This window comes from Tachypleus tridentatus, chromosome 1, assembly GCF_004210375.1.
Source record: "Tachypleus tridentatus isolate NWPU-2018 chromosome 1, ASM421037v1, whole genome shotgun sequence".
NCBI classification, from domain to species: domain Eukaryota; kingdom Metazoa; phylum Arthropoda; class Merostomata; order Xiphosura; family Limulidae; genus Tachypleus; species Tachypleus tridentatus.
Window position 1 is genome coordinate 36,414,060 of NC_134825.1, and position 24,340 is coordinate 36,438,399.

Here is a 24,340-nt window from a genome sequence, read left to right on the forward strand (position 1 = left end):
GTATTGAATCAAGGTTGAACTTCAAATATAAAAGGCATTATTAGTTGTGGTGTTGTTTGACAATTTTGTAAAGGAAAGCATTGGACATCAGATGCACTACTTAAAAGGCACTGAAAAATCAGACTATTTCATTCGTTTTCTCATATTGTAGATAGGAATTCACAATAAATACCACACACATACCAATGGCTTGTGCATTTTCAACTAACAGTTGAGGTTCACGAATAAACTTTTACCAACATGTTATACCGATAGTTGGTGCACTGGTTAGGTGTGTTTAAGTAATAATCATTAAGCTTGTTGTGTGTAATCTGTAAGAGTGAGTTTATTGCTACTTATACAGTTTAGTATCAAACTTATGTTTGTAACATCTAAGCTAAAACACTGTTATTACGTAACGATAAAAGCCACTGTAACAGCTTTGGAAAATATTTCGTTTAAGAAGTAAATAAAAGCATCTTATTTTAGGACAGATTTGTGAGTATAAATAAACTAAGACATGTTATTCGGTTTTGTTGCTGTTTAAAACACGTTATGTTTATTTCAAAAGTAGTGAGAAAATAAGAAAAAGTCTTATACCAGCTTATGCTATCAACTTCTTCTATCTATTTCTCCTGTTTTAAATTTATAATTCGTAAGCTTTCACTATGCGCAACATCTGGTGTACTGTTTTCATTTGCAGGAATATTTATTATTTACTCTATAGAACAGTAAAAACACACATCACTAATGTATGAATACAAGTCTGCAATTCCTTCCAGTATGACATTTGTATACATACATTTATTGCATATGTGTGTGTGAGTATATATAATATTTATGTACATAATATTACCTTTCTTTTTTAGCGATGTGAAAGCTCAAGAAATATATAAATATTAAACATAGCTTTGGAACACTTAATATATATATATACTCTATGCGTAACGTTGATAGAAATAGGTATTTATATCCAAGTAACATAAAATATTCTCTGTAAAAAATCAAAACAGAAGTTATCTAGCGAATACACAATGAGGTCAAAGATCTTTATAAAATACAAAAGTTTACTTGTTATTAAAGCTGTAGTTTTCTTTTCAGTTGTACGTTTTCCACATTTCTTTCATATGACGGTGGTTTTTTGCTTATAGCAATTCCACCGAGGAGAATCGAACTCCTGATTAGAGAGTTGTAAATCTGTAGACTTACTACTGTACCAGCGGGGTACTCGTATGAGGGGGGAAACATTTTCATTGATAGTTTTGACTGAGTCTATACTAATTTTATATGTATACACAGTCATGTGAAAAAGGTAGGACATCCTATGAAAGCCTGTGTATTTTTGAAACATTTTTTGATATATAGGTATTTAATCTCAATTTCAACAATATTGAGAGATTATAGGAGCATAACTAAACAATTAAAAAGACTTTTCAAGATCTTCTGTAAATGTAATTCTACGAAAATGCATATTCTAATTGAGGAAAAAGTGAGGACACCCTACGCCCTAATAACTAGTGTTACCCCCTTTGGCTGAAATAACTGCAGTGAGACGCTTCTTGTAGCCATCTACCAGTCTCTGACATCGGTCTGAAGAAAGTTTGTCCCACTTCTCAATGCAGAATTCTTTCAGCTGTGAGATGTTTGAGGTGTTTCTTGCAAGTACAGCCCGTTTCAAGTCACTCCACAGCATCTCAATGGGATTAAGATCTGGGCTTTGACTCGGCCATTCCAGGAATCTCCATTTCTTAGTTTTCAGCCAGTCCTTGGTGGAGTTACTGATATGTTTTGGGTCATTGTTGTGTTGCAAGGTCCAGTTCTGCTTCAGCTTTAATTTTCGTACAGATGGTTTCACATGATCCTCAAACACTCTCTGATACACAGTAGAATTCATGGTGGATTCTATGGTTGTGAGCTGTTCAGGTCCTGCTGCAGCAAAGAAGCCCCAAACCATGACACTTCCACTCCATGCTTCACAGTTGGTATGAGGTTCTTTTCCTGAAATGCTGTATTTGGTTTACGCCAAACATGTCCTCTGTTCTGATGTCCAAATAATTAAATTTTGGACTCATCTGTCCAAAGAACACTATTTCAGAAGTCCTGGTCTTGTCTACATTCTCTCTGGCAAACTTCAGTCTGGCCTTGATGTTTCTCTTAGAGAGCAAAGGTTTCCTCCTTGCACACCTCCCATGCAAGTTAAACTTGTGCAGTCTCTTTCTGATTGTAGAGGCATGCACTTTCACATCAACAGTAGCCAGAGCCTGCTGTAGGTCCCGTAATGACATGTTAGGGTGTTTGGAGACCTCTTTTAGCATCTTGCGTTCTGTTCTCGGGGTGAACTTGCTTGGACGACCAGACCTGAGCATGTTGGCAGTTGTTTTGAAAGCCCTCTACTTGTTGACTATTTTCTGGACAGTAGAATGGCTGATTTCAAAATCTTTTGGGATCTTTTTAAATCCCTTATCAGACTCATAAGCTGCTACAATTCTCTTTCTGAAGACCTCAGACAGCTCTTTTGCTCTCACCATGATGCTCACTCTCACTTCAACAGTCAGGAGCACACCAAAATAAATGTCTGAGGTTTAAATAGGGAAGCCTCATTCAAAATGCTGAGTAACGATCTTTTAATCATGTGCACCTGGTGTGATACACCTGTATGTGAGTTGAGCCATTTTAAGTGGGAATAAATGTGGAGGTGTCCTAACTTTTTCCTCAGTTAGAATATGCATTTTTGTAGAATTACATTTACAGAAGATCATGAAAAGTCTTTTCTTCTGTTAAAATTGTTATATTCCTATGATCTCTCAGTATTGTTAAAATTGAGAGTAAATATCTATATATCCAAAAATGTTACACAGGCTTTCATAGGGTGTCCTAACTTTTTCACATGACTGTACATTTTATGATCCATGCACATTTAGTAAAGATTTCTGTATGTCTTTGTTTTACAGAAAGAAAGCTCTTCATTGGCATGTTGTCCAAGAAATTCAACGAGAACGACGTAAGAAGAATGTTCTCCCCATTCGGGTTTATAGAGGAGTGTACAGTGCTCAGAGACGTTAACGGGCAAAGTAAAGGTAAATTCAATGCTAATTAACAATATTCGATAAAAATGTTTTGTAGAAACTTATAAATTTAAAATTAGAACAGTGTAAATTAATATACAACAAAATTATCTGAAGGAAATTTACTTTAAGTGAGAAGTACGTGATGAAACATCACAATAGAAAGGAAATGGTTTAGGTACATGATTCGTTTTGCTAACTTTATATGACCTTCATATATTAATGCACTTGCCCATCACCTCTCACTTGAGCCATGTGCACAAGCGGCATATCTATTATCCACAAGTTTGAATGGTAAATTCCTGACCACTGGACAGCAGAAGCAGTATTTACAAGGCACTGAAAACTTAGTATTTGTTCTACATGGTCATCAAAAGTAGAATTCATTTTTTCCTATTATTTGTTGATAAAACCCTTTATTACACGTCTCTTTAACGAAAGACAATTTTCTTTTACTACGACTTCCACTCACCTTTCATAAAGGATGAAAAGAAATACTCAGCCATTGACAGTACTTGAATTTACGCTATATTATTTACCCTCTTTCCTCTCTTTCTAGATCATTTGAAAAGATAATGAGGTTAATTTGTAGTTTTTGCTGTATATATTACAGACCTTTCCGAGATGAATATTCTGTAGCGAAACAGCAAAGAACGGTAAAGCCTAGGGCACACTACTTAAAAACAATAAGTGATTAGCTTCGTTGACTTGACTTCCATTACCAAAGTTCCCAGACTATACACCTTATCATGACACACTAGACTATCACTACTATTAACGAAGTATACATATCTATTTTTCAATAAACCACTTCTGCCTATCTCCTCTAGAATATTCATGTAGACAGTTTGCACAAATTCCAATTAATTTTGGACAAGATAATTCACAAAGTTTTCGTTCTTTTAAAGAAACATAAATCATAAGCTTCTCTATCGGCAGGTGTGTAAGAGTAAGACAGACAGAAGAAAATCTATAGAAATATACCTCGCACCAGAGTGATAGAACATTGAATCAGACTTAGATGTACTTCAATGATTGCTTGAAGAATAAGATCTGAGTTGCTTCAGACTACAAGGTGTTAAGGTATTTCTAAAGGGGTACGAGGAATGTAAAGAAAGCTTTTTATTAGACAATACGGTTGCTACAGGTTTCTCATATAGTGCTACAAACTTTAGAAAGCAAAGATGAACTCCTGTTACTATATCAGAGAATGTATTGGCATCTGCCGCATGTAACGAAACTCCTACACTGTATGGTTAAGAAGACAAATAGGTGTGGATAAATCAAAATAAAAGGTGAAATCATAGGTACAAATTAACCAGCAGCGTTTTTACGATCCTCAGAGAACGAAATAAGTTTGTTTATAAGTAACCACAAAGCTACACAATGAGCTATCTGTACTCTGCCTACCACGAATATCGAAGCACGATGGGTCCGCAGACATACCGTTATGCTACTGGGGAGGGGCTTTTTTTATATATCTATGCAGTCATGGAGGTGACTGCACAGATACATAAGTTTTTGGACATTGACTTGTTTAATCGTAGAATGGAAATAGATTATGAATTAAAGAAAGTGTTCTTTCAAGGATGAAAATGACGTTAATAAGACAAACTAATAATCTTGAATACACAAACAACAAAAATATGCTAGTGCTTTATTCAATCCGAATGTATTAGATTTTTATTTAGCGACGTTTCACCTTTTGTATTTTCTATAAACAAAGGTCAATTAATAGAACATTATTTCGTTTTCGTTTTGACTTTTCTTCCAGGGAATGTATTGAAAATTATTAGTTTATCATATTGTGTAAAGGAAAGATTGGGGACGTTTATGTTTTTCGGATATGTTTTTTTTTTTTTGCACAATGTATGACCTAATTATTTTAGCAGAATCTTGATACAATAAAATATTCAGTATTTGACAAATGAGCATAGCAATATTTATCAGAAAGAATATGGTCCACGATGTCTCCAGAAGGTTAATGTTAAGGTATGGTCCACGATGTCTCTGAAAGGTTAATGCGAGAATGAATATAGTTCACGATGTCTCTAGAATCTTAATGCCAGGATGAATTGATCTAAGATGTTTTCAGAAGGTTAATTGTGACACAAAAAGCACAGGAAATTGTTCTTATTAAACTCTGACAAAATTTAGCAATCTGCAAACTTTCTCCCTGTTTATATCAAAAGTTCTAACCATAAAAATGTAGCTTCACTCAATTAAATTCAACAAGTACTGCTCTTCAACCAGATAATAAAATTTCATAGAGTGCAGAAAGACTTTATCTGACAGCACATGATTTTGAGCAATAACAAGTGTGTGTAGTATAACACTGTTGATAATTAAAGTAACTTCATGCGCCAGCAATGAATGATGTGGTTCAAATTTTTACCGGAGTTGCTGTGATGTAGTATCACAAATAATAATACTAATAATAACATCTCACTCAAATGACAAAGACAAAAAAATGGGAGGTTCTTTCTGTAAATAATTTTGTGTAGAAAATCTGCATTTAAATTTAATGTTCGAATATATTAGTTATGGGTAAAAATAGTCTTCTTTCCAACGCTTTTTTTAAATTTTCTACACTCAACACTTTGGAAATTCACTTTGTTAAACATAATTATAATTATCCAATTAAAGTAAAAGGCTAAGGGGAAAAATAACCAAGTGGAGTTTTCCTGATCATGGTGTAGAAACGTCGGTTAAAATTAGCACATTATAATAAGCTCTTATATGAAAGACTTAATTATTACTATAAATAGTAAAACTTAATGAGCCATAAAGTTTCAGTTATAAGATCAAGCCATTAAGAACCAAGTCTAATTGTAAATACAGTTGTTGTTTCACGAAAAAGGTTAGCAAAAGCTAGTAGAATTCTATTTCATATTATCACTATGTTCTTCTATTTCATACTATCATAGGATCAAATGTACTTATACGTGTTTTAAAAAGTCACAAAGTTGCGTTTCTTTTGTTTATTTTTGTGCTATTTCTTGACGATATCTTGTTTTTTAAGGAATTTTATTAAATTATTGCTCAGAAGGTTAATGTTTCTTTCTTAAATTTAACATAGCTTAATTACAAATTGTTATCTATCTGTTTGATGATGTGTTCCTTTTATTTGTTTTTACATAGTTTTAAATCGTTTTGTATATACAATTGAAGTAAGATATTTCTCACAACACTGCATATATCTTTGAAAAAATTTTCTAATGTACATTTAAAAGTTTTTGTTTCTTTTTTCTCTCTTTTCTTGATTAGTTTAAGACGAGTTAAGGCATATGGTAAATTTATTTGTTTATGTTTTCAAACTAAACTTTGAATTAACCATCGAACTGTTAGAAACTAAATAACAGATTTTTTCAGTAACTTTATTCTCTTTTTCGTTTGAAAGTATTAAACTGGATTAATTAAAGAAACAAAAAACAAAAGTTTTAGAATAATTATAGATGTATTTTGTGTAAACCAAGTAGTGGTTGGAATTAATATTAAAAGCTTTTATCAATATTAATGCAAATTTAATTTTTTGTAAAATGTAGATTATGTTAATATTTTAGATTGAGCTTTAGGTTTTCACACCACAATATTTAATGGTTTATTATTGTTAAACCTGTTTAGTTTGTGTATTTCAGTAATTTGTATATTTAATTTGTCTTTTGATTAGTATTGAGAATTTTCTTGTCATGTTCATGTTCATAATATTCGGATGCAAAAGAGAAAATGAAAAATTAGTGTTCAATTTTCGTTAGTTTCTTTGTTATTGAACACAAATCAATATAAAAGGTTATCATTGCTGGACAACGAAACCCGGATTTTAGCATTATAAACCTTTCCCTTTACCGTTGAATCAATGGGCTGTAATATTATTTGGGAAAGTGATTATTGTCGTCCTGTTGTCGTACCTAGTACATTTAGCCCAAATCTCTGCAACCTGTAGAATGCACATACTTTAGTGTATGTATGTTTGTACATTCTGTATGAACTGAGTCCACGTATTGTATGAGAAAAGAAAACGTGCATTTTGAAATATGATACACGATCATTGGAAGAGGCTAACATTCCGTTAACACAAGGGTGTTTTTCATTGAGATCGCTTCTACTATGATGTGGAGATTTCGCTAATCATGATGATATAGCATAATTAGTTGTTCTCTTCTTTTTCACGTCAACTCTGCTATTGAAGTCAGTAGAGATATCTAACACAGAAGTGAAGTAATAAGAGTGAATTCTACACACAATTGTGATTACCATTAACCGTCCATTATAGACATCCTTTCAGCATTTCCATAATTTTTCACTTCAGCTTTAAATGATATTAATACTTCATTTGGTAAATGTTTTTACCTTCATCTGAGCAACTACCAGTTTTGTATTGACAATTTTTCAAAGTTTTATGTAAGTTTTATAATTCTTACGCATTATAATTTATCTTGGACGTGTCTCCGATTTATTAAGTTACGTACGTTATGCATTACGATTTTATATGACCTGAAATTTGAATTTGAATTTAGTAATTAATTAAATGCCAATAGGTGTTAAATTAAGATACTTCTAGATGAGATTGAGATTTCTTAAGACAAATAAATTTTAATATACAAACAACAATACAATTTATAACGACAGTTATTATAAATAGTTATTAAACATGTTGGTTTATATGCAAGAGTTTTACAAACTTACAATTTATACCGAGTCTTCTATCCGGCATAAAACTGAATATTTCATCGACGGTCCAGGTCCACGACGAGCAAATTAATTCTGAGTTGATACTCGTACACTTTGCTTAAGCTAGCTAGCTTGGTTGGACTCACGACGCTTGTAAGCTGTCTTTTTACCGACAAAGATATTTAATGTTCTCGTATAAATACTAACGTTCAAAGTTAATTAACTGAAGTTGAAAGGTTTATATTGTTCAAAATCTATAAACATTTCTGGTTACATTCTGTAGCTTTCTAGTTAATAAGCGTTTATTACAATTATAGTTTGCGAGGGTTAGTGTATACTGACTGTAGCTGATCAAAAATATTCTATTACTGTGTCTTAGCGAGTCGCTTTATATATTTTAAGACGAGATTCTTGAATGTTAAACAATATTCGAAGATACGCTAATATTGTCGTATTATATAAAATGTTGATTATTACACTCGAGAATCTTCTACAAATTTAGAGAACAGGTTGGACTTGCGCAATACATATCCAACAATATAAGACACATACATCAAACTTAAACAAGTGCAGATATTAAAATAAAACTAAATGTATAACAATTAATCCATTACACAGTCAACATATATTCAGTTTATTTATGAATAAAGTAAACTTGTTTTAGTTAACTTTCAGAATTTCACTTTATAACTCTCATAAACAATCTAACAAGTCTTAATAATCTCCAGAGTTCTTGACATGTGACCCAATACCATATGCTAGCTAATTACTTAGCTACTTAATTGCGTGGTCAGGCGACCAGTATTTTCACTAAAAATTTATTTAAATGTTTCAAGTTCACGCATACGAACAAATCTGTGGAAACTGCCATTTAACTTTACTTAGAGAAGTAATAAATTCTTCCAAACTGTCACAAAGCCATCCATGAATACAAAACATTAAAATCTTATTACTTACAAAAGCTGAACAACGACTTAATCTAACGTCCAATTATAACATGTAAATATTGTCTGGCTAAACAGTTTAGTGTCACTATTGATAATGTTTCAGATGTGATTTTACGACTACGTCAAGGATGCGTTGAATATCGGGAGAATTACAGAAATTTATTTGCACGTAAATTAATGTTTTAAATACAATAATTTATATAATAGTCAAAAGACACATACTGTCTTAACTTGTTTATTTTTCGGGTTTTGCAAAGCTAATCGAGGATTATCTGAGCTTACCTTCTTAATATGCAAGTGGTAGACTAGAAGAAAGGTAGTTAGCAAGTAAACATCACTCACAGCTAGCTCTGGAGCTACACTTTACCCAAATAGTGGTATTGGCCGTTGCATTATCACGCCTCCATGTCTGAAAAGATTAGCTTGTTGGGTTTCATTTCTGCGATCCGAGCGATTCCAAGTCAAACGTCATAACCACCAGGCCATGTCAAGCACCACTGTTTTAACTACAAAGATTGTTCCTACATAACTGCTCTCGTGAAAACTTTTATGGAAGTTTATTTGCTTAATTATATATATATATAACAGAAAACACATCTATACATTATAAAGTCTTGGTTTTAACGTTTCTGTGAGTATTTGATACTTTATATAAATGAAATGTCTCTTTTACGATATCATTCTAGACTCCAGTCATTCAGCAATTTGTTTGTTGGCTTTTAACGCTAAAAATCTTGTTTTGATACCCGCAGCAAGTATAACACAGCTAGCTCGTTGTGTAACTTTGTTCTTAACAGCAAAAAACAAAAAAGTATAAATCCTGCTGAAAAGGGACTGATGATTAATTTGTTTTGGTAGGCTGTGTGTGACCCATTGGTTATTGTGTTTGGACTGTGAATCGTTGGATTTATGGCTCACAGACCATTGCTGCTAAAAATGCTTTACATCTTTCAGGTTATAGATGCTTTATTAGAGTGACGGCAAAATCACATTATTCTGTTAAATAAAAATAGCCAAAATATTGACGATGGGTGCTATTAACTTGACGATGGGTGCTATTAACTAGCTGCTTCTACTCTTGCAAGTTTGTCAGTTCAGTTAGAAAGACTAGACGTGCATCAATAGCTAAGATTCTAAAACAAATAAACAAATGTATGACTAGGTGACGAATGACTCACGCAGTTTTAAGTGAATCAATGAAATATCAGATTCGGCTATATTCGCTAAAAACCTTGTTTTTTGTTGTTTTTCTCGTCGAAAAAAAATAGTTTTTCAATGGCATCGATGGAAGTCATCATTTAGTAAGCCAGCATAAATTAATAACAATAATATATAAAGAAATGAGTATAATCTCGCAAACTTATTACGTGCAAAAACGTCAAAATTTAAAATATTATATATGTGCCTATTTAAGAAAAAAAATCAAACAGATGAATAGAAGCAAAAATCGCTTAATGAAAAATGTAAAACTATTCTAATTTAAAAATGATAATTTAAACTGTCTTCACCTTGAAAGTAAAACACGTATTCAGTTTGAAATGTAAATTAAAACAGAAATGGCTGGATATTTTACAGCAAATAATTTCCATATCCTATAATAATCAATTTCAGAAGAATCGTGTAAATATACTAATTGAGAAATAAAAATTTAACTGTCTTCACCTTAAAGGTAAAAAAACGTATTCAGTTTGAAATTTAAATCAAAACAAAAATGACTGGATATTTTCCAGTAAATAATTTCCAGATCCTGTAAAACTCAATTTCAAGAAGAATCGTCTTATTTTATAAATAATATCTTAACAATAAAAATGATATTTTTCAACTTACTTTTTAAATCTTTAAAAAACGTATTTTCAAGAGATGTTTGTTGGATCTCGTTTGAAAATATGTGAGGATCCCTCTCTCTTTCACACGCGAAGTGATAACAAATTATTGTATATATTCTAAAATATCCGTCATTGCAATACTTTTTATGAGGTTACGACCTCTTTTTGGGGTTTGACAAACACTGTTTCACATTCAAAATATAACGTAGACCAAAATGTAAAATTGCATCGGAGAACTCAATTACTATTGATTTTTATAAAAACAGGAAATATACAGATATGTGCTAAGATTTATAAACATCTACCGAATCTTTGTTATTATCCAAACCCTTGAGAACATGCCACAATGCTATTTATGGTTTATTAAGATTTGAAACTAGAGGGTAAGTTTCCAATTTTCGTTAGATAAATAACCAAACTACTTAGATTAAGTTGAAAAGCTCTAGACCATTCTTTTTTATCTTGAAGTAAACAATAATATTTCAAATCTTAGTCTTAAGGAAGAGCTGATAAACTATTGATATTATATTTGGTCTAAACGCTAAAAACCAGTGAAGTATTAGAAACTAACAAATCACGTGAAACACAAATATTATTGTATCACTTCTCTCAATTTATCCATTTCGGATTAAAAAACACTGATATGTAAAATTAGCATTTAACATGCGCCTTTAGTCTTCCAGAAGTTGTTTTGAATTAAGCACAAAGCTACACAATGGGCTGTCTGTGTTTTTAGCATTGCTAAGTCCGCAAACATACCGCTGAGCCACTGGGGGGCCCTACAAGTCACTATACAACATGTAAAAATAGCGTTTCATAGATCCCACAAGTCACTTTTGTTTGTTTGTTTGTTTTTGAATTTCGCACAAAGCTACTCGAGGGTTATCTGTGCTAGCCGTCCCTAATTTAGCAGTGTAAGACTAGAGGGAAGGCAGCTAGTCATCACCACCCACCGCCAACTCTTGGGCTACTCTTTTACCAACGAATAGTGGGATTGACCGTAACATTATACACCCCCACGGCTGGGAGGGCGAGCATGTTTAGCGCGACGCGGGCGCGAACCCCACAAGTCACTCTACTACATGTATAAATAGCGTTTCATAGAAAATTTTGCCACACATCGTCCAGCTCAACTGATGATTTCAGGTACTGAACTAAGAGCCTTTTGGGCAGTTACTAATTTTTGTTCCTAACGATGTGTAGCTACAATACATAAGAAAAACAATTGTTTGTTGTTGACGAAACTTATTATTACATCACTCTCAAGAATAACTCAAATATATATTTTTTAATATTTGCTTTTTAACGTCTTTTTCGTTCAAATGCAGCCGGACTTGCCTTAAACAATTCTGCAAGTAGTGACAGTCTAAATAAAAACTCCATAATTTACAACTCTACCATCAAATTCCTTAAAAACTACTACTGTGTGAAACTTTCTATCTTTATGTTCCTAGTATGTCAAAATAAAGTGTAGTCAAACCGTTTGTTTTGTTTTGGAATTTCGCACAAAGCTACTCGAGGGCTATCTGTGCTAGCCGTCCCTAATTTAGCAGTGTAAGACTAGAGGGAAGGCAGCTAGTCATCACCACCCACCGCCAACTCTTGGGCTACTCTTTTACCAACGAAAAGTGGGATTGACCGTCAAATAACGCCCCCACGGCTGGGAGGGCGAGCATGTTTGGCGCGACTCGAGCGCGAACTCGCGACTCTCAGATTACGAAGCACACGCCTTAACGCGCTAGGCCATGCCAGGCCCCATAGTCAAACCGACAAAAATGTATTCTAGCAAAAGAATCTCATGACTGTTATGAATAATTATCATCCTAAGATGTAAGAAAAGTACGTTTGTTTGTTTGTCTTTGAATTTCGCGCAAAGCTACACGAGGGCTGTCTTCACTAGTCGTCAATAATTTAGCAGTGTAAGACTAGAGAAAAGGCAACTAATCATCACAATCCTCCGTCAGATTTTAGGCTACTTCTTTACCAACCAATAGTGAATCGACCATCACATTATAATGCCTCTACGACTGAAAGGGCAAGCATGCTCGGTTGGACGGGGATTGGAACCCGCGACTCTCAGATTAAGAGTCTAGCATCTTAACCACCTGGGCATGCCGGGTGAAAGAGAAGTATATTACAAAATTAAAATATTCGTTAACAGTGCTTTGTCATTATGTTTCCTTAGCGAAGTACACTCCGCCGGTGGCTCAACAGTAGGTCTATGCGATTATAAGGCTTAATATCTGGTTTGGATAACAACCTCCGTGGACAAAGCACATACAGCTCATTGTGTAGATTTGTGCTTTACAACAAACAAATGAGCAACTCTTAAAATGTACTAGAAGTACATGTGTTTTCTTATAGTAAAGCCACCTTGAGCTATCTCCTGTGTCCACCGAGATGAATCGAACCCTCAATTTTAGCACAGTAAATCCAAAAACTTACCGGTGTCCCACCGGAGAACCAGCGGAAGTGTATCAACATATTTTTCCCACACGTCTTAAAGTCACTCACATCATTGAGTCTTCAATAACCTTAAATATGAGATTCAATCATTTCAAACAAACTCGACTTGGCGTGGCCAGGTGGTTAAGGAGCTTGACTCGTAATCCAAGGGTCGGGGGTCGTATTCTCCTCACACCAAATTTCCTTGCTTTTTCAGCCGTGGAGGCGTTATAATGTAACGGTCAATTCCACTATTTGCTGGTAGCCCAAAAGTTAGTGATGACTAGCTGCCTTCCATCTAGTCTTACACTACTAAATTAGGGATAACCAGCACAGATAGTCCTCGTGTAGTTTTGAGAGAAATCCAAAAACAGACAAACTTTATCGAGCTAATTTCCATGTTCTTGACTGATAACAGAATGAAATTTCATTGTATCTTAGATTCAATAAATCGGAATTAATGGGTGATTGGGATTGGATTAACACAATTTAAATATTATAGATATCAAAAGCTTTGAATTAAACCATGATAAGTATTAAAATGATTCATTCTCTTGCCACTAAACCTATATATATATAAACAATTTGTAAAATGGCAGCAGACACTGCTAAATTAGGAACGGCTAGCGCAGATAGCCCTTGAGTAGCTTTACGCGAAATTAACAAACAAACAAATAAAATTTTTGCAAATTAAATTCTGCCATTCTATACAAAATTTGAAATTACATTGTAATATTCTTTCTGATTTAAGTAGAGTGCTTGTCTCGCAGTCTGAGAGTTTCGCGGGTTAGAATCCTTGTCCCACCAAACATGCTTGTCCTTAAAGCTGTGGTGGCGTTATATCATGACAGTCAATCCTACTATTCATTAGTAAAAGTGTACCCCAATCCTTCGTGGTCAGTGGTGATGACTAGTTGCCTACCCTCTAGTTTTTCATTGGTAAACTAGGGACGCCTGGAGCAGATGGCCCGGCATGGCCAAGCGTGTTAAGGCGTGCGACTCGTAATCTGAGGGTCGCGGGTTCGCATCCCCGTCGCGCTAAACATGCTTGCCCTCCCAACCATGGGGGCGTTATAATGTGACGGTCAATCCCACTATTCGTTGGTAAAAGAGTAGCCCAAGAGTTGGCAGTGGGTGGTGATGACTAGCTGCCTTCCCTCTAGTCTTACACTGCTAAATTAGGGACGGATAGCACAGATAACCCTAGAGTAGCTTTGTGCGAAATTCCAAAACAAACAAACTGGAGCAGATAACGCTCGTATGATTTTACGCAAAGTTAAAAACAAACAAACAAAACTTTTATTATTTCTAACGTAGTTACAGGTTTACGCTATCCAAAGTTGTTTTTTATTACAATTGGAACTTTAAAAGCAAAAAAAAAAAAACATAAAATATATGAAAATTCATGATAAGATTATGAAATTTGTAATATTTTAATCTGAAGTTCTATTGATTTTTATTAACCCAAAGCTGCACAAAGAACTATCTCTGCTCTGCCACCACGGATATTGAAATCAGATTTCTGGTAGTGTAAGTCAGCACACTGTGCAAATGGGACACACCTGAAATGCATATATGTTTTACTTTGAAGTAATTAGATTGATTTCCTTCTTATTCAGGTGAATATCTGGAATTTGAGATGCAAAATTATTTCATAACTCTCTTGTATATCACTGGAGCATATTGTTTCATAACTCTCTCGTATGTCAGTGGAACATACTGACGAATTGAACATCTTTAGATATACAAAACAAATTTCAAGAATTCTTCGTAATTAATCAAAGATCATGAATTTAAAGCAGTATTACTTTTTTAAAGTTTAAATGTTTTATATTTTTATCTCAAACAGACGTATAATAAAAAATAATGTGCACGAGAGCGGTGAAACATCATTATGTCAAAATATATTTCAATTCTATCCAACTTTTAGACACTTTTTTCGACAAAAAATTATGGTTAGTTTTACCCTTCTCTCAAACACTTTTCTTAAAAAACAGTTTTAGTTACAATTTTACCCTACTCACATACACTTTGCTTAAGAAACGCAGTTTTGAAAAGTGCCATGAAAACAATATTCACTTATGTTTTCAGCATATCCTGTTTTCCTCCTTCTAGGTTGTGGATTTGTGACTTACGCCTCTCGCCAGTTTGCAATCAACGCTATCAAAGGCATGAATCATTGTCAGACGATGGAGGTAAGTAAATAAAAATTGATTACTTGTTGTCATCCATAGAGAAAAAGTGTAAAGCTTAACATATTTACTTAAGAATATTTCAATATTGAAAGGAAACAGAAACAGGTCGAACCTTCACCAGATCTCTCATACGAGAATAAAAGTGAATGCAGCCCGTACCAATAAACAAACTTAACTGCAAAAATTTCAAAACAGAATGAAAATAGACAGGGCTATATAAAAGCCTTTCAAACAGGAAATGCACTGAATATGATTCTACACGTCTGATCAGACATATCCAAAATGCTTTCATGCAAAAAATGCACACCGAACAGATTTGCCGACAATCTGTCATACAAAGAGAGAAGTGGACATTGGCCAGATATATGTATTAACTATTCAAGCAAAAACGAAAATTGAACGTGGCTCCGTATCAATTACCAGTTTTTATGCTTGAGGAGAGATAGGCACTGACCTGGTTATATTACAAACCTTTCATGCCAGAAAAGCTTTAGATCATTTACCAAATCAGTACAGAAATTATTCACGAAAATAGAATAATTGATTTGGCATTAAGCTATTAACTAGGTCCAGCTCAAACTTTTTCATATCAACAGTCAATGGATCTAACATTTGGTAACATCAAATACACCTGTCTCAGATATATAAGTATGTATATATATATATAATATACATATATAGATAGATAGGTAGATGCACGTGATTCTCTGATCATATCTTTCTGCACATATGCCAGACATGGCTGCCACTCAGCGTGCCTAGACTAGTTACTTCAGAGTTAAAGGATTGCGTTCCATTTTCGCAAAAACAGTTTGGCTGCTAGAGTTTAATCCAACTATTCAGTGAGAGAAGTATAATTCAAGAGTTGGCGGTGGATTCTGTTAATTGGCTATTTTTCTTTAGTATTTTAAAAAGAAGAACAGCTATGTACAGATATATCCAGATATGGGTAGCTTTGTACAAAAATTCAAACAAACAAACTCTCTTAAATCTACATTATAAAAGACATTAGACGTCTAACGGAATATTGCTCGACTGTTGTTCTTCCATTTTGAAATCAGTCAGTCGATTCCTGGAATAAATTAATTTGGACAAAAATGCACACAGTGTAAACACTCGCGAAATCCAAAACAAGAATTTACTTTTGTTTTTCACTTCTAATATAATAAAAAAACAAAACCTCTCCTATAAATTACTAATAACAGTTTACAGCAGAAGTGAAATAGTTCTGCAATTTTGTAATTCATTCACTTTCATTTAATTGTAACAAGATGTTTTCTTAAGTTTTTATTCGATTTTTATAAACCCAAAGCTGCATAAGGCTATCTGTGATCAGCCACCACAGATATTGAAATCAGATTTTTGGTAGCATAAAAAAGGAAAGTGAACGTGGCTCCGTACCAATTACCAGTTTTTATGCTTGAGGAAAGATAGGCACTAACCTGGTTATTGGTAACTTTGCGCAAAATTCAAAGAAAGAAACTTTCTTAAAATCTATATTATAAGAGACACTAGACGTCAAACGGAATATTGCTCAACTGTTGTTCTTCCATTTTGAAATCAACCGGTCGATTCCTGGATTAAATTAATTTATTAATTGTAACACGATGTTTTCTTAAGTTTTTATTCGACTCAAATAAAAATGCGGACAAGAAAAATGGTATTCCGTACCTAATTTAAACACAATTTCTAAGATAACAGCTGTGGTCTAATAGTTAATGTGTCTCTTTGCGTGTTAGAAGATCAAATGTTCGAGCAACAAAATGACGCTAAATACAAATTACACTTTCAGCTATGGATGTGTCATAAAATTTACAGTTAATAGCATTATTCGGTTCAATCCAGACAAGGTCCTTGTGCTGAAAATTCGGGACTGCTAAACCTGAACCTTATGGATAACAGATTTGACCTATTAATCAGTATCATACAATTAATATCTCATTAACATTGAAAATATCAGTATCAATCCAAATAAAACTAGAAATAGAGTAACTCACATCATTTCAGTACATGTCACTTGCAAACGATACACGTATGAAAAAAATAACAAAGTCAAACAAAATTAAAGTTCGTCTTTGAAACACATGACATGCTAAAATATATATTATTTTTGTTACTATGGTTAAGACCTAAACTACACTGTTTTATCTGCTCTCACCAAGGGACCGGTCTTCGAATTTCAGCGTTATGAAAACTAAATTTTAACACTGAGCTACTGCGGAAGGGGCGAAAATGAGAAAAAACAAACTACAATTTTTCATCACAACGCCAGTGTTTTGATGCTGATTTTCACAATATTAACACTTTATACTAACAATTTTCTTAAAATATTTTAAACAACAAAACAGTTGTTTAAGACTTGCTACCGTTATGTGAATTAAGTTCATTAAACGTACACATTTGATGTAATATGATTTATATATGCTATCTGACTATTTAAATGCAGGAAGTTCGTGAAGTTTATCATATATTATTTCTCTCTAGTATTCAATTAATATATTTGTTTTGATGGGGAAGTTTCGATATGTCTACATTAAGTAGTTTAATTATATATTCAATGCAGTTAAACCACTTCACTGTCAAGCCTTTCAGACAATGTTAATGTTTTACCTTCAACTAAGATTACTTAAAGAAGGCCCGGCATGGCCTGGTTGTTAAGGCACTCAACTCGTATTCCGAGAATCGCGAATTTGAATCCCTGTCACACCAAACATACTCGCCATTTCAGCCGTGAAGGCGTTATAATGTGACGGTCAATCAAAAACCAATACTTAAAGAAAATTAAATTTTCAGTAGAATAATGGGTACCTAAAACTTTTTAAAAGCACTAAGTAACTAATGCTTAAATGTTTCGCAAAATTATCAGAACAGTTAGTTCTTAAAGGTTGAGAATAAAATTTAACTAAATGTTGTTGTTTTTCATGTATATTTGTGTTAAGTGTATTTCTTGTTTAATAGAAATAACTGGAGCGTATTTTTTAAGGTCACAGTAAAGAGGAGGAAATTATATAAATAGTATTTTTTCCTCAGGTGAAAAAGTCGACATAGGTGCTAAATGCAAATTATTTGATTTACTTGGCTATATTGTCAAAGCTAGAAAACTTTCATTGGATGTTTGTGTGTTTTTTTTAATTTGCGCAAAGCCACACAATGACTATCTGCGCTAGCCATCCCTAGCAGTATAAGAATAAAGTCATCACCACCAACCGCCGATTCTTGGGCTTTTTACCAACGAATAGTAGGATTGACCGCCATATTATAACGCCCACATCTTCACCGGATGTGTAAAAAATGCTACCCAACAAACCTATGTTTCATATGATGGGTATAATTCATAGCTTCAGTTACAATAACCTATTATACATAGATACTTTGTACGGATAAAAATATTCAACAAAGTAAAATACGAAGCACCTCCCTTACCTATAAAAAAACAAAAGGTGAGAGAAATGTGTCCTTTAAAAGTTATCAATTTCTCACCGTTCTAAAATATGGATTTACAAATTAAATGGGTGTGTGAAGGTATATGAGTGTATAAGAACTCTTTCTGAATTTTCTTTCTAGTATTTGTAATCTAAGCACGAAAAAATACACAAATTAAAGTAGTTTTAATCTTAAATCTTGCCATCATAGACCCGGCATGGCAAAGTGGTTAGGACACTCGACTCGTAATCTGATAGTTGCGGGTTTGAATCCCCATCACACCAAACATGCTCGTTAGCAAAAGAGTAGCTTAAAAGTCGACGAGGTGGTGAGTAGTAACATTCCCCCTGCTAAATTAAGGACGGCTGGCGCAGATAGTCCTCGTGTAACTTTGTGCAAAATTAAAACAAACAAACAAACTTGTCATTGTTATAAATCGACCTTTCAGGTATCTTAAAATATAATATTCTGGTTCTCGTAATTCATTGGAAATCAATGTAGTTTCTGGTCAAAGAATTGTACAAGAAATATTAAAGAACGAGTTAATTAAATCAAGACAATGAAGAGCTAGAAAATTTTTGAATAACATTCTACTACAGGCATATATCAACTAAGAGAAAAAACAGAATTTACTTTTAAAGAAGGAATTGAGAAAATTGTTGAAAGTTTGAAATATAAAATAAATGCGAATTTCGAAAATAGTGGCTTGTTTCAAGAACTTTTATCCTATGATAATAATCCTTCAAGACATAAAATAAATCACAAGTTTAAATCGATAACAAAAAGTAACAATCTAATGAATGCTTAACTTTTTTACCTAATCAGTTGTATTGGGAAGAGGTCCAAAAAGAAGAACATCATGTTAATTTATATTATTATTAAGTAATAAAATGGAAAAATTGGTTTGTTTGGAATTTCGCGCAAGATTACACGAGATCTATCTGTGCTAGCTGTCCCTCATTTAGCAGTGTAAGACTAGAGAGAAGACAGCTAGTCATCACCACCCACCGCCAACTCTTGGGCTACTCTTTTTCCAACGACCGTCACATTATAACTCCCCCACGGCTGAAAGAGCGAGCATGTTTGGTGTTACGTGGATTTGAACCCGAGACTCTTGGATTACGAGTCGAGCGTCTTAACCACCTGGCCATGCCGGGCCGTAAAATACTGGGCAAATACCGGTGTAACATTTGACTCGAATTCTTCTACCCATGATCACGTGCAATACTATTAGTTTTTCTGATCATATATTGTTTTTTGACGAATTTCATATTATGTCTCCACGTACTGCACTTTTTTACCTCTTTTATGTTTCTAAGTTTACTTAAAATATATATATATGTACATATATAGTGTAACTGAAAAATTATACTTGTTTATTGCGCACTAAACTGCAATTGCAGATTCATGAATTTTTTTCTATAGTTATCTAAAAAATTAGTCGACTTATCTTTGCTGTTCCTGACGCATTAAGTTCCACTTAGAAACGATAACGCTTTGAATAAGTTCAGTACACACAAGGCTAAATAGGTTTACAAACTGTGTGTATTTAGTAGTTAACGAATAATTATATCAATTTATTACATTGTTATAATATTTGTTACCTGGTCATTTCACTCCGAACTAATTTCAACATCGATATTTTCAAACTACTATTATTTTCATTTCAGAATATAATGATAAAGGAAATCTATTGCCGTGTCTCAATTTATTTTTAATGAATATTTTGAAATTTAATTCAATATATTTTTGAGTAACATTTCAAGGTCTGTTAAAGTTTTTTTAAAACTTTGAAAACTCATTTGGTTTACAAAAGTTCATTTTCATGTAAAATACGAATAATCCTGATCAAAATATCAGATCGTCTTCATCTAAATAACTTTTCTCATTTTACCTGCTTAACACGTCTGTTAATTTTATCCAAAAAAGTATTGGCGGTTTGGACTGCATAACAGTTGTCATATGATCATAGATACTATTATGCTCTAAAACATTTATCAATGTCACTGACTGGGGCGCATCACTGTATTTCATTGGTGTATCCAGAAAAATCTATACATGGGCACATGTGGTGGCTCGTTACATTGTAGAACAACCCTTTAAACAATAGCAATGCTTGCAAATGACACCGATCAGTTGAACTAGTTGAAAAATTATTTAGTTGTTAGTTACACAAAAGTCTAGTCAAACTTTATTTTGTCAATTCTGCATAGAAATGCAACGGCTCATCGCTGCAGGAGTAAGCTGTTATATTACTGCTGACATGTTCACCATCTTAATATTTGTTTCACAACATTGTTTGGTTTGGTTTAGATTTTGCGCAAAGTTACACGATGGATATATGCGCTAACCATTCCTAATTTGGCAGTGCAATACTAGAATGAAGGCTGCTAGTGATCGCCACCCGTCACCAACTCTTGGGCTACTCTTCTACCAACAAATAGTGGGATTGCTTGTCACTCTATAACCTCACACCTACACAGCGCACAGCTAAAAGAGCGAGCATGTTTGGTGGGACGGGAACTTGAATCCGTGACCCTCGTAGCAATCCCCTAATCAATTTGCTTTGTAATGTCATGAGAGACTGACTTGCCATGGCTCGACAAAAATATAAAACCTTTTCGAAGAGAAATCTTCATACAGTGGGATTGTTTAATGGTAGTGCCAAAAAACACAATCTTTCAAAGAAAGGATCCTATAATGTTTTCTTTAGAAGACGAAGGAACTCGCAAAGCAGAGTGCTTAGAAACGCAACAGGATTCAAACCCACGCCTCTGTCTATCTTATTCTGAAGTAACACTTTCATTCACAAACCAAAAGCTATTTTTAAAGACAAACCTCCAGCCCAAATAGCAGTTGAAATTAAACTAAATGTCTCGTGAAACCTTAAACTGAAAATAGGAACTTTGAGGTCAGCAAAATCTCACAAGCTTTTAGCCATGCTTCACAATCAATGGCTGCTTTAATGGGAAGATGGTCAAAGAAACTAGAATGCAGCAATCATATTTGACTTTATACGTGTTACACACCTGATAGAACAAGGAGGTTCCATTGGATTTCAGTGCTTTCGGTTTCTTTCAAAGATGATATTAAAATTTAACGTCATCCTGTAGTGAAAAAGCTATTGAAATTTTCCTCCTGTAGTGAAGGAGCTGTGGAAAATGTCAAGATGTGTGATCTTAGATTGACCTCGCTGTCTTTTTCAGATATTTATAATGATAAACTGGAGTCTCAAGGAATAATACTGTAGTATTTTCAGATTCATTTATTTTCTTAGGAGTAATTGGAAAGGAGTCGCAGAATAAATAAACTTCCACCAGAAAAATTTTTCGTGAAATAAGTGTGAGTTATCTTAACCTCTATTTAAAAAGCAAAGCAAGAGAGTTGGCAGCGTGTTGCAAAATTTTTAACACTCAAACAAATAAAAGCGTTTATAAGCAATTGTCTCTTGTGATGCCTTTACTGGAGAGCTCAAATCATGTTCTAAACATACCAATATTGAAAATAATCTCAAATATACTTTGTTTCAGCCACAATCTTGTAACTTAATTTCTTTCATAATGAGAAAATATGGCATTGTGTACTACTAAAAACAGCAATGTCATTTTTCTCAGATCACAGGCACTACTACTTGACTGATAGTCACTCTCACTACAAAACAAGGGACGTCATACCCCTAGAACATAATCTAATTTGCCTATGGAAAGCGTCACTATAAAGTTATATACAATTTGCTTTATATAACAACAGTGTTTCTCATAAGAAAATATATGTAAACTAGCAGATGTCATAATTAGGGCCAGTGTAAATTAATGTCTCTTCACTGATGCTCTATATTAAGAATATAGAATATTCATAATATTCACAAAAAAAATGAATTGATATTGACTAAGGAGTTAATAAACATATGATATGCTTGTATAATATATTTCTCTTATCTCCTTCACCTATAAATTTACCCAGCTATCTTTAAAATTAAAACAAGGTAAAACAACTCACGTATCGGTCAAAAAATTCGTTTAACCTCTTCGTAAAACGTTTACCCAACAGTACAACATGAATATAACTTAACTTAACACAAACGATTCACATTAAAACAGGAAATTATGTGAACTGAATACAACATAACAAAACAATCACACACTCAAAGGCAAGTTACAATATCAAGAATAAAATGTACAGAATATGAAATAATGCAAACTCTTATAAACATAAATCACATATTAAAATACAATAATTGCAACGTAATGAAAACGAAAAGGAATTTTATAAAAAACAAAACATTTTACCAGCATTAACCACGACATTAAAGCAAAATACTGAATAAAACAAACCCCTTCATAAAAGTAATTACAAAATGACAAGAAATGATACCTCAAAAAAATTAAACTAAAATACCGAAAGAACCACTAAAGAAACAACAATTTTTTTACAGTAAACTGTAACATACAACCATTTATAAGGATAACACATACAGTAAGTCAATATGCAAAACAAAGTTCCTCATACGATATACACATACATACAAATTGCACATTTTTTATTCAGTGGCTCAAACGTTTTTTCCTGTTCTAAAATTTAATAATTCACTAAGTAAAGAAACAAAATCATGCTCTTTTCAACATCATGTAACCCAACCCAAACAACTTTTACTGACATCTCTTTAGACTTCTACATATGCATCATTAGTGGCTCTCAGCATGTACAACTGATATTCGATTTCAGTCCACGTTCACTGCAACATGTCAACAGCTTATAGAGACGCGATGGCATTCGTTACTTATAATCTGTAGCTCAATAACATTTGTTTTAGGTGTGCAGTACACGATATCCTTAACATACCCCCGTACTTTTTTCTTGTACTGTTTTGTGTAATTACGTTTTACCACAGTTACTGATATGTTCTCTGCAAACCAAACGATGTATTGAACCTTTTCTTGCACAAAATCAATAGTAATAACTGAAAAAGCCCTTAAAATGTAAACAATGGCATTACATGACTCCACCTTACAATATTTACATTAAAAAGCAAATAAAGAAACTTCTGTATAAATACATATATACACTTGCAAAGTAAACCTAGTCTTTCTATCCTTACTGGAGCTCTGACACCAGATTTTCCAGTGCAGGGGTCAACTTCTAATGAGTTGAGGTTGACTGATATATTATATCTAAGGCTTTAGCATTAGCTCTCCAAGTTTGAGCCAGATCAGCCCAGAGATCCCTCCAATTACAAAATTGGATTTTTATGCTTCAAAAGACAGCTTTCCTCTTAGTTATGAAGTGCTCAGACCTTTAGGTTCTGGTTGATTGTTCTTGGTTGTGGAACTTTGATGTTAATGCTTGATGAAGCATGAGGATTATTTAATTTTGGCTCGGTAATTGCAGTATCTCTACCTTCTTGGACTATACAGGTTGTATCCAGGACTCCTTGGTAGGTGGGGAAGTTATAAAAGCATTGATTTCTGATTCTGCAGGAGCTCCCTTCATTGATATTCGGACCATTGTCACCTGATTAATGATCTCCATTGTGGTTTAACCTTTCTAGTACTTGGACGAACGCCGGGATTATCTGAGTTCCTAGAAGGCTGTCTTGAGCTTTGAAATATATTGATTCCAGAACAAGTGAATACAGATCGTTTAAAATGCTATTTAGAACAATCTGAATGCGAAACAGCTTACTTTACAGGAAATGTTATATTTATCCACAGCGACTACCACTATTCATGTGACTAGTACTTTTCATTCAAAATAGAGCAGGATGTAACTTCTAGATATCATCTACGCTA

The 24,340-nt window shown here is 33.6% G+C and overlaps 1 protein-coding gene across 8 annotated transcripts in view; it reads left to right on the top strand.

Moving 5' to 3' along the window:
* Positions 1-24,340, top strand: part of LOC143246220 (CUGBP Elav-like family member 2) — a 194,262-nt gene that overhangs the window by 116,460 nt on the left and 53,462 nt on the right. For all 8 annotated transcript variants that reach the window (XM_076492566.1, XM_076492587.1, XM_076492556.1 and 5 more), the window contains exons 5-6: positions 2,931-3,056; positions 15,049-15,128. In XM_076492566.1, coding sequence (XP_076348681.1) covers positions 2,931-3,056; positions 15,049-15,128 — 206 coding nt within the window. The remainder of the gene's footprint in view (positions 1-2,930; positions 3,057-15,048; positions 15,129-24,340) is intronic.